The following is a 12,923-nucleotide window of genomic DNA, read 5'->3' on the forward strand; positions in this document are numbered from 1 at the left end:
TCCCACAGCAAAAAATAACTCCTATGATCAAAAATAACTACTGCTCTGCTACCAATCAATAGTGATCTGATATGAAATGATTGAAACTGTAATTGCAGCTGTACAATGTCTCTGTGTGTGTTACTATGCTTACTATATTATTATGAAGTTCATCTTGGAACTGATATCAGAATATGCACAGTTAGAGTTCCTGGGTAGTTTGAGCATTATGATCATCTAGTGTATGGTCTCCTTTATCACTATGCAAACCTTACTTATTGTTTATAGATTCCTTTGTCAGCAAAAGATTTTTAATAACTACACACGGCACCTAAGTAGGTGACATAAGTAAAAATAATTATAACAGAATTTTGCTATAATATTGCATGTTCCTATACCAGGATAAACCTGGGTTTTTCTAAACTGAGGCTAGCCCAGGCAACTATCTATGCATGTCCTGCTATCCAGAAAATGTCTTCTAAAGACTCACAAATATAACATGCCATTCTGTGTCTGAGGACAAGCATGGAAATGACTGACCGAATTGCATTAGACCATCTTTTCTCTGCATAGAGATGGATATCCCGCTGAGACAATGAGTGCTATCAAGTGCAGAGACTGTAAAGGTTTTTCATCATAAAAATGGATCATGCTATTTATTGCCCTATAAAAAGTGGCTTTATTCATAACATGCTTTACTGTTTACCTTTTTGGTCACTAGAGGGCAGTATTTGAATTTATACCTTGCCTGGTCCTCCTGTATAGGGGCTCTGCTCAGTAGCCTACAACAATCAATCAAATTCTGGTTTTCATTGTCTATCTTGTATTAGCACGCTAGAAGCTAGGTACTAGCAAAACACCTACTATTCATTTAGACTATATTAATTAATCACTACCTAAAATAATTTTACCATCCCTCTATTAAACATTATACTGTAGATACCATATATTTCAGTACATATTGCACTTTGCTCAACAAATATAAACACTAAGCCTGGTTATATCAGCCTTATGCTGTTTAATTCTTTAATTCGGTTGAAATTTGATTTTGCTTTTTTGCGGTGATCATGAAGCTGAATGACCTTTATCAAGGAATGCCAGTGGGCCTTCTATACCTTCATAATTTCCTGCATTCTAACTTTGGTGACAAATCATAGATCTTTAATGACATGTCTGAATAAGAGATAAACAGTATTCAGGAAAATTCCTGCCACAGAACAGTCACAGTAGGAACAAGTTTTAAAAAAAGCCTGCTTCCTAGATTTTATTAATTTGGAAAAAGTTAGAGAAAGACAAGGCTACCCCACAGTTACTATAAACATAGGGATATGTGAGCTTAAAGTAGAAGAAAAGATTAACTTGAACTGTTTTTGAAAATGTCCCTCCTCGTACCTATCCTGTATAGGATAAGATAGGATTTCTAACTCAGAACTACAAAATATCCGATAAAGTACATCTAGAATTCAATTGTTTCCATAAGGTAGGTTTTATAGATTAATTCACTATCTAGAGGTGAGCTAATAGCAATTAAATGCTTGCAATTTTCATATATTGGTAAATAAGTGATTATGCAATGTAGCATGGTAGTTTCGTAATTTGTGTCAAATTTGAGCAATTGTATGCTTTCTTTGCTCAGCCTTACCGCAGTAGATTTAACAACTGCTGCACAATGCCAATGGATAATGTCAGAAGATTGCATTCTAATTGCAATAGGGCAGACCTTTCCCATTCTGTGAAACATACGGTACCTGTAAGGAATGTACCTTCATCTGTCAATGCTAGATTACCCCTATTTGCTCTTAGCAAAAATATTGTAAATCACAGTACCTATCATATTTTTGCAAAAAGAAATATTCACCTTGTCCTGGCCAGCACTGGCTTGGGCCTTAGAGAATAATGTGGCAATCTAAAGACACAAACATGGGTTCTCTATGGTCAGGCCTGATACTGGCATGCAGGATGCTGGCCATAATTAGGAAGTTTTGTGATGACCCTGGTCAGGTTAGGCAGTGCAATTGGAACTGAGGAAAGGGCAGGGAGTAAAAGGCGCTTTTATGCTTTGAACACTATTGAAAATATAAACACTGAGCTTGGTTATATCAGCCATATGCTGTGTATTTCTTTAATTTGGTTAAAATTTAGTTTTGATTATTTTGCGGCAGAACAGTCACAGTAGGAACAAGTTTTTAAAAAATGCCTGCTAACTAGATTTTTCTGGGAGATTGTATTAATTTGTAAGAAGTTAGAGAAAACCAAGTCTGCCCCACAGTCGCTATAAACATAGGGAAACATTGCCTCTCTATGGGTGATATGTGATCTTAAAGTTGTAGAGAAAAGTAACTTTAACTATTTTTAAAATGTTCCCTCTCCTTCCTCCTACCGATCTTGCCTATCCTGTATCAAAAAGATCTGTGTACCAAGCTATTCATAATCTGCATTTATGCCCAGTCACGTGATCCGGAAGCTCCAGCTCCTCTGTGCAAAGGAGCACTCATCAACTGCTGGGAATTCTGGGAGCCTCAATGTCATCCATAGGCTCCCATGGCCCAGCTGCTGTCACTTTCCCTCTTTTCCCCTGCAGCAGCCACTTACTGACATGGGAAGCAGGAGCTGCAGGATAACGTGACAAGACCAGAGCAGATTTAAAATAGCTAAAGACATGGATTTTTTTTTATAAAGGTTAGGCAGGATAGGTAGGGGGAAAGTGGAAAGAAGATTTTTGAGAATAGTTATAGTTGGCTTTTCTTCCAATTTTTTTAAAAAAGGAGAAAAAGCTACAGATTTTCTCAACACTGTTTACTCAAAGTCACCTCTCCACTGACTAACTACTGATAGAGCCTTTCATTTGCAATTTGTTTAGGTACTTTGGAACGCCATGAAACGGGAGAGATGGCAAAGGCGATTCTTACTTCCTGTGAAGATTTTACCATTGAAATGACAGATTCCATTATAAACACTTCGCAAGAGACACAAAGAAACTCGAAGACAACGTTCAAGTCATCAAACTCGTACAAACTTGGAAACCTGTCCCATAATCTGATCCATTCAGAGAAATCAACAAGCAAAGTAAGGAGACAACATAGCATGTCAGATAATACCGTTAGACTAGAACTGCCAAATGTTGATCGGTGATTTCAGAACACATATTACATACTTTTGGGCACCCACTGTTATGTAGCAAAAATACATATCTTTTGTGTCTTATGGTAATATTATATCAATGTATGAGGTCCCACCCTAAAATACACTGAACAGTACTAGGTGTATGTAGAAAACAAAAAGATAGACCAGTGTTATCTGTTACCTGCAGTTTAAACTGATCAACACTTAATTGGTTGTTTCTCCTGACATGGAATTCTATTTGATTCATCTCTTAGAGGAAATGTTTATTTTCAGTAAACAAGTGAAAAAAAAAATCCTTCAATCAAGTAGTAACATTCAGCTATGTGCCCAGCACCTGATTATAATGGCCCTGCTACACCTATTTCATTGATTTTTAAAACTGCACTTCTGAAAAAGGTACGCACCTCTAAAGCTAATATACATGTTAACATTTCCCTCGTTCAGCCCTGCAGATCGCCCTATACACTCAATCCTCCTATCCTCACTAAACAGTGCGGATGACCAAATCTGCAGTGCTGGCTATTGTATTCTGACAGCCAACATTCATGGAATAATACTTGCATCTGATTGGATGCAGGTGCTGTTCAGCTGAGAATTTCTGGCCAGGCTCCTTTGAGAAGAGTCAATAGTAAAATCAACTTTGATGAGTCGGGTGGTGCCAACAGGGCCACCGATGGTATTTTTTCTAAATTGGTCAAAATGTGACCCATGTATGGCCAGATTTAGAGTCATGGGTATTCTTCTTAGTTAATTAGATAGTGAGTTGGAACTGGACATTATTGTCCTTTTGAAGTAAGATATGTGTTTTTAATAAAAAATATTAAAGTGAAATGTACTTTTCCCACAAAGAAAATAAGGAGTTCACTATAAACCTCTTTTAAATGCTGAGTGGAGGATGACCACATATAGTGTGTACCAAGTGTGATCAACATTGCTTGATTCAAGAGAATAGAAATATGGGAGTTGCAATTGCTGACTTGGTTTTTATGGTGCATAATCCAGTGTGTTCATATTGAGCCACTGTCCTGGAACCAGCCAGTGGCTATCAAATGACCTAACATCTGATATGCACAGGCATGTTCTAGAGAGATGACTCATCAAATGTTGAAGCCACAATAGAGATGACTCCCTCTTGAGCCTGAATCTTCAAAAATAAGTTGTCTATGTCAGCTCTAATATTTTTAACATGACAGGTTATTTTTAAATTATCCACTTCTGCTACCCTAAAGTTACTCAACAAAAATAATGAAGATGACAGGAACAAAACGTGGAAGGCTTGTGACCCAGTGGACATTTTAAAATGGAACCTATTAATTTCATTCCCATGACTCATGCTGGGAATATGTGTATATTTACACCTCCTTGTACAGTGATGTGCATTCCTAGAACTAGAACCAGTCCTGGAAGTCAAAGATGTCAGCCTTGAGTTGGGGAGTGTTGGGGTGGGGAGGTAGCCTTGGTATCAGGGCCAAGCCTTGACAGGAAGGTTTCTGTCTCAAGGACTGTGGTGCTGGGGTAGGAACCTGCCTTCACCAGTTTCCAGAGGACACTGCTGTCAAACTGACATCAGTGTCCTGCACAATACACAGGCAGAAGTTTTTCGATGTAATATGTCTGGAGCAGGAACCAGCTGTCAACTGACAGCAGAGCAGGTGCCCTGCAGATTGCATGGGGAAAGACGTTCTCCTGTTGTAATCTGCAGGACTGGTCTCTTTAGTTCAGGAGCATTGACATTGGCTCCTATATGAATGAAGGCTGCATTCATCTGCACATTATGTCAGTTCCAGCAAACAAGGGTGTAAAAAAATATAGATAATGGAGGAGATTTACCAAAATTGGTGCTCACAGAATCTGGTATAGCAGTGCAATGTAACCAACCAGCTTCTAGGTTTTATTGTCAAAGCTCAATTGAACAACCGGAAGTTATAAGCTGATTAGTTATCATGCACAGCTGCCCCAGATTCTGTGGGCACCAGGTTTAGTAAATCCCCCCCCACAGTGTATTTTTCATAAAATACATTTCTATTTAACCCTTTATGATCCGGTAGTAAACCCTAATTAGTATTTTCTAACTTCATCCTTCCCTTCTTTTCTTCTCACTATATTTTGTGCTGATTTTTTTTTACTACTTGTATATAAACTTTTTTCACTTTTGTCTATTTGTAGCGCCTCATTGAAAAAAATCCCCAATTTAAAAATCTTTATTTTACTTCTAAAAATATTTCCCATAATTGGAACCAGAAGTATCATTAGGAAAAGGAGAAATTATATGAATAAAATTTGCATTTGAGTTATAGCCTACCATAGTTCATAGATAGAAGGACATATTTGTTATCATACTTATAATAAAAATCTGGCTAAGTTATACCATACTCATTATGACTTATCTCACTGGTACAAACACAATGCAACCTCCTCCTACCCCCATACCATTTAGTCTTTTATAGAAATGTGGATAGCCACTATCATTCTTACAGAGTGCCCAGGCCTAACCCTTGTACGGGCAACCATGAGCCTTTTCAGCCCCAGGGGAAAGGTGAAGTACACATATTGCAATTTTGTCTTGGGTGCTAAAAGACTATGTTTGATGAGTTCTCCTTAAACAGGCTGGTCTAATTAGTTAGTGAATGCGAATAAGTGACGTTAAAGATACATAGTTCATATTTGTATGTACACATAATTAAAGTGTAACTTTTTTTTTTAAATAACAATAATATAATATGTACCTGAATTACCTCTAATATACTTAAATCTCACAAACCATTTCTTACAATAACTGTTGCTGGAAATAGTAAAATTGTGCATTGTTATTTGCACTTCTGATTACTTTCATACGTAAGACAAAGTTTAGTGATCTGTTATTTATTTGTGTAACTGCACAGTAGTGGACACTATATAAAATCAATAAAAAAAACAGTAGAACCAGCATGGCAGGGATTTCAAGTTGAAGCAGATCTGTCTGATGTTAGGCAAGATCACAGGGTTCAATGCAGAAATTGCTTTTACATTTACAGTCATAATTCTGCTGCTAAGTAATCAGCTGTGGAAAATCATAAGCATTGATGTCTAATAATTAACTCTCCAACACGTTTTCCAACAGGTACATAAAGGCTGAATTTTTTTCCTGTAAACTACTGCGTGCTTGGGTTCTGCTGAAGATCACTCAAAATACTATAGCTCTAATTTTTTTTTTATTGGTTTGTAACTTTAATACTGTCACTGACAGGCTCAGCAGAAATGTGTCACTTTGACTAATTAATGAATTGCTGTATGTCCAGGTTTTCTTTTGTAGTTTTCTAATTATTTTAAAGTGACTCTTAAACCTTTTATTTCTTCTTACGTTGATTCATCACTTGAAGTTAACATGAGTTGTCAAGATGGATTAAAATTAACATTGTATATTAAGCCACAGTATATTATCAATCATTCTAACGGATTAGGCAAGTGTATTTACAACCCGTTTCATTTCATTCTTAGTTATTAAAAAAATATGTTCTGAGTTTAAATGACTTTAAAAAATAATTGCTATATTTTCTAAAATCCATGTGAAGTTTACCTCTGATATTTTAATATAAGGCGTAAAATGTGCTATAACAGTAGACAATAGCAAAGTATTCCTCTGCTTGTATCTCAGTTACTGCTGTTGTCATGCTTTCGGGGAGACCCGCAGGTTAATCTATTCCGATTTGCGTATTAATGCAGGAAGAGGGCTGTTCAGCACAGCCAAACTTCAAAGACTTTGCCATGTCACAGCGTTTGTGCGCATGTAAATCTGTGTTACAAAAGAAGAATGCCTTAATTTCATGGTCCCCTGTCCTTTCTTATTTAGTTATTGTAGTGCACGTGCCGAGTGGACTCCCAGTAACAGAAGGCCACTGCTCGGCCTTGTGTGACAAATGCAGTTGACACAAGATCCATATTAATGTTGTCAAGGATCTTTGATGTATCTAAGCAGATTTTAATTATTTTCAACATCCCAATCCCTATGTTACGCAGTGTAATAGTTCTTTTTTTTTCCAATCAACATTTTTAACTCATTCCAGGACAAGTTTCAATGTGACAGTACAGTAATAAAGACTGAATTTAATTTTATTAAAAAAAACTCATAGTAAAAATAAAATAACTTTGATATTGGCTTCCATGTTCAACAAAAGGGCATTCATCAAGTCACCAATTTGTGTGGCAAAGTGCCATTTGAATAGTGTATTGTTAGAATACTTATGGTCCGTTTGACAAGGACTCTTGCTGTAAATAGTGCAATTTGACTCCAGCTGTTAAAGAGTGTCTCTGACAGAAGCCAAATAGAATGGAGATGCTTTACTGCACCGCAGAAAAATCAATATTGGGTTCTTGTTCACAGTAACCTGCTCTTTTCTGTAGATTTATACAATCATATATGGGCCTTACGGAAGAGAATAGAAAAAGACCAAACTATAAAAAAAGCATTGCAATTTCTTTGCATATTGTTGACAAAAAAAGGAGGAACATAGGAAATAATTATGACTACAATCTTTTTTTTTTTTTTTCAACACAGACTTTAAAACTGATATATGTAGCTTTATTAACTGGTGAGAGGAGGAGCAGGTTTGCTTTATGGCGCTTGCAGCACTGTGCAATGGGATTTTCTGTTTTATAACAATACTTGTAATTATTATAAAACAAGATGTAAAAATAGATAACATAACTAAAAAAAACAAATTTTATAATTTTTTTAAATTATAACAGTTTAAAAAAACAATTAAGTATGAAGAAATAGAAATTAACCTGCCTTTATGACTTTATTTGAGGTTTTTGAGGCAAGGTAAAAGCAAAAGATCTACTTTTTTATCTGCAAGGTATATTGCAATTTATAATAACAGTTGATATTAGGGTATTATTCAGAAACATTATTTTTTGTTTTCAAAATATATAATATATAATTTATAATATATAATAATATTTCTTTTAATATGTATAACCTGGAACAGTAATGGTTAGGGGCAATGCAGTAAATTAATTATTACATGATTTATTTTTATATGTATTCTTCATATGTTTTAAACAAGTTATTTGCAAAAGGTGTCAGTTCTTTTATTTAGAACGTATACAGTACCCACTGATCAATGAAGCATGTGCTAACCACTATTTGTTATTTTTTATTTTTTTGCTTCTAGCAACAATCAAAATTCTCTTTTTCATTTTTTTTTTACATAGACTGCTGATATGGCAACAGGAAGCTGCTTGGTTGCTATTGGCAATAAGGATTTTTTTCTTTTGTGCTTTTCATTCATCAGTCATTTGTACATTGGAAGAGAAAAAGTGTTTGTTTCAATCCAATTAACAAGCATTATTATAATAACTGTTGTGACTATATTGCTTTTTAAAGGGATTTCTTTTCCCATCAGATCTGGATTTTTCACAACTAATCAAAGTATTTTTCCTTTTTTGAGTTCTTTATTATCTTTATGTAAAGCTCTAATAATGGACTGGAATTAACCAGCCGCTTCCTTGGCAAGCTACAAAAAGCAAAAGCTTAATAGCCAATCAATTGTGTTTTTGTTAAAGTAAATGTTTAAACTAGTGTCTCATCTTTTTTATATATACAATATATATATATATATATATATATATATATATAAAATGGAGCTTGGAATTCTGGTTAAAATGTTTTTTTTTCTTTTTTTTTTTTTAAGTTTTGGATAGAGTGTGGAATAGCTAGAATGTAAGAGATTTCTCCTGCTTTCTGTGGCCCTATTGGGAAGATTTCCCCTTACTTCTGTACAGGTGACCACATTGATTTGGGTGTAAAATCTCTTTGCTCTTAAAAAAATTAGGCTGTGGTTAAACTTTACTTTTACTGATCTATAATCAATATGTAAAATGGCTATAATAACAAAATAACTAATAAACAAAAAACAAAATTAAAAATGTTCTGTCCAAATTTGCTCAGGTGGGTTGGGACCAGGGGCAGACTGACAACTCATGGGGCCCCCGAGCAATAGGGGATCATAGGGCCCCTGTGTCCTTGCCCAAACTCAAAAAAGCCTATGAAAAAGGTACCAGGGGCATCTCATGGGGCTCCCTACTGACCCCGGCCCTCGGGCAATGCCCAAGTTTCTAAATGGTCAGTCCGCCCCTGGTTAGGACACAAGTCTGAACCCACTTCAGCTATTCTGCCAGGAAGCTGTTAAAGTTGTCAGGCAATCATAGGCAACAGAGGCATTCCCTGCCCTACCACCTCACATATACAAGGGGCAGGTATAAGTGTGGTTGCAGGATGGAAAATGCTTCCACCACCTATGATTGGCTGTCAACATTGACAGTTTCCTGGCCAGATAGCTCAGTTGAGTTTGGAATGGGGTTCAAACATGCCTGAGCTCATCACTGGTGGTAAAATATTGTTTTAAATCATACTTAGAGGTCATATCATTGCACCCTTTAGTGCTGTTCCTCAAGCTCATAAACACCTCCAACCAGGGGTGGACTGACCATTTGGACATTCAGGCACTGCCCGAGGGCCCGGGGTCATTAGGGGGCCCCATGAGATGCCCCTGGTACCTTTTTCATAGGCTTTTTTGAGTTTGGGCATGGACACAGGGGCCCCATGATAACCTATTGCCTGGGGGCCCCATGAGTTGTCAGTCCGCCTCTGCCTCCAACCCTATCATAATATACAGTATGCACTGATTCAATGATTGATTTACTAAAGAGGTAAAGTCCCAGTAGCAGCGCATGCCTTCTCTTATCTTCCCTACTTCTCCATTTAGTTGCAGGGAGTGATGATATATATATAATATTTATGGTTGTGATAGAGGATGTGACTCAGTCTCCTTCTTCCCATGTGACATTGCTGGTGCATAGCTATTGACTGTCAGATAAGTGTATGGCTGGAAGCTCACACAGAACTAAGGCAAGCCATACATTATACAATCTTTTTTTGCTTCAACCATGGGTTGAAGGAAAGAAAATTGCTGGATTCTGACTGACTGTGTTGATGGGGCAGCTATTGTATTCTGCCAGCGGAGAGCCTTGCCCACTGGCAGAATACAATAATCACTGCTGGTGGTTATAGACACCCGCAGTGATCACACCAAAAATTCGGACAGGCTTGTTGTTCAACTTCAGTAAAATCAGCCTGCCCATAGATGGATCAAAATTCAGCTGGTTCCTTCTGAATCAGCTAAATTTTGATCCATTTGTTGCTGCCTTAACTCTCTTTGCTCTGTTTAACTGTTGCCCAGCATGACCAATCCACAAATTCACTTTAAGGTTTTTAGGATGTCAGTGTGAAACTGATATTCCATATAAAGTTCTTGTACCTCAATATCATTGCTTAAAGAGTATCTAAACCCATATCAGTAACATCAGTCTGTATATGAAGTAAAGCATGCTTGTTATATTCACTGAGGAAGCTAAAGTGCTAATCCTCTGCATTGTGTAAAAAAAGCATTTTGATCCTGATTTTCTGATCCTCCCCTTCCTTTGCTGTCCCTAATCCATCTGACATAGTTAGAGCAGTAGTGGCAAATCTGCACATGCTCTATTTGGTGTGTATTGCTCGAGAGTTTTTTGGAGGGATGGTGCATGTAATTGGCACAGGGCCATGCAGCACTGTCCAGGCAGAGTGTCAGAGGTCATGCAGTCTCATAGGACAGTCAGAGGAGAATGACAGATCCTCCTATAAGATTAACCAGTGCTCGGCTGCACACTTATAAAAGTCATAAGACTGTTATATACGGATGATGAGAAAAGGTATTTAGCAGTTTATATTTACTAAAATAAAAGCATTTCCATGTTCTGTGTACTGTGATATATACCAGATATAGTGAATGCAGGGTCATGGGTTTAGTAACACTTTAAGTGTCGTTAACCGGTATTTCCCCTGGTAGATAATTCACTTTGAGAATATGTGTCCAGAACAGAAATATTTGGAGCTGCTGCCTATCCTTGAAAGGCCAAGGTTTTAGCCTATATGTTTTTTCTTTCATTATTAGAATGTTAATGAGAAAGTAATTTTGTTAATATTTTTACATACTTAGTTTTGTTGCTTTAAATGTCTACCATATATAGATCTGGAAATGCTCTCTCCAGCATCTATCTGTATACTAGGCTATAGGAATATCATTCATTGTTAGATGACTTTTCAGAGGACTCAGCTACCCTTAGTGCCAGGTCACTCTGGTGCAATTTCAGGTGCGATTTGCGAATTGAAATCGCACCTGAAATCGCATCGCATGAATGTGAATGTCAGTGTCTTAACATGTGTGATTTGCTGCAGCACGATTTCTAAAGTAGTTCTTGCATTACTTTTTTTTGTTGCGATTTCACATACATAGAATATAATGGAAATACACTACAAATTGCAAGAAATTGTTGAAAATCTTAACGAGTAGCAATAAAGTCTTCAGAAATCGCACCTGAAATTGCGCTGAAATTGCACACAAATTGCAGTGGTGTAACCGGAGACTAAAAGTATATTTCCACTTTTGCAGTCAAATTTCAGAAAACCTCACTATATGTTTGTTATATATTCCCATTCACACAGCATACAACAAAAAAAAGAAAAAAAGATCTCGTACCTTTTAGATATTTTTCAAGAGAAGGCCTCCTGGTTAACTTCAAGGATTCTTGAACAATGTCACAGTGAATCTGTCCTAAGGACAAGTTGAGTCTAGTGTCATTCACATACAATGAAAGAAGCCTAACTACTAAACCTTTAACCTTTATTAGGACAGACAGTGTTCCAATCTAATTTACAAATGACAATTAAGATCTATCTGCACAGTACAGACAGGGCAGGAGCGGACTGACCATTTGAAAACTCGGGCGCTGCCCGAGGGCCCGGGGTCAGTAGGGGGCCCCATGAGATGCCTCTGGTACCATTTTCATAGGCTTTTTTGAGTTTGGGCAAGGACACAGGGGCCCCATGATCCCCTATTGCCCTTGGGCCCCATGAGTTGTCAGTCCGCCCCTGAGACAGGGTTTTTTTATAAGAAACACAGCTGCCCATCCCCTCATAAACAAAGAGAACTAGTAGTATTTTACAATGTTGGAGATTTTCCATAAGAACATTCTGCCTGAACTTTCTGAGGGAGAAACTTCATCAGCATAAATGGATTTTGGCAACCAATCGCTATAATTTTCCCCCCGTGAGAGAGAGGCTGGCATAAATGGACATCATCTTTGCATAGTCCCATAAATATGCAATGAGAGAGAGGAGCAGTAAAGCATAGTCACTATGAATCAGAGCCTTTTTTAGGCTTTTTTAGGCTTTTTTTCCCCTTTATTTTCACTTGGTGATCCTGCCAGTAAGTATGATGTTTTTCAACAGAACAAGTTGTCTTGCATATGTAGCAGTTATGGTTGAGACAAACCATATAACAGTAATAGGGGTGCTTACAATGATCAGCATTTATTTATGTAAAACCTTTATCCCAAAATGAAGAAAAAACTGTTGCTGTAACTGCTTAAAAAGTTTTGGCTGGAGTTTGGCTTCAATTTGTTAGTGTATGTATATCTGCTACTATATCTAATACTACCCATTCCACAGGCTGACAATGCTGCTGTCCAAAGGTGGCTCTGTTGCTCCTTCATCCAGAGTGTAGGCACTCTAATACAGAAGGTGGCATGATCACCAGATGAAAACAAAGAGGAAAAAGCCTACAAAAGAAAGCTAATGCAGATACCACATAAAATGAGTATATTACATTTTTGGTTTTGGGTTTATTCCTGCTTTAACACCTTCTGAATTTTAGTTGAGGTTGTATTGTCATATGGTCATGGAAATATGTCAAATATGGCCAGTAAGGCCTGTTTGTACATGGCTTCAGTTCGCATAAGAG

General features: G+C 37.1%; 1 protein-coding gene across 1 annotated transcript in view; it reads left to right on the forward strand.

The window, feature by feature from the left end:
• WDR72 (WD repeat domain 72) overlaps positions 1–12,923 on the forward strand; it is a 379,206-nt gene that overhangs the window by 193,112 nt on the left and 173,171 nt on the right. The window contains exon 14 of the mRNA XM_089690609.1: positions 2,840–3,045. Within this exon, the coding sequence (XP_089546735.1) occupies positions 2,840–3,045 (206 nt within the window). The remainder of the gene's footprint in view (positions 1–2,839; positions 3,046–12,923) is intronic.

Source organism: Staurois parvus, unplaced genomic scaffold, assembly GCF_062004578.1.
Source record: "Staurois parvus isolate SC_StPar_1 unplaced genomic scaffold, SC_StPar_1.0 ptg000536l, whole genome shotgun sequence".
In the NCBI taxonomy this organism is placed as follows: domain Eukaryota; kingdom Metazoa; phylum Chordata; class Amphibia; order Anura; family Ranidae; genus Staurois; species Staurois parvus.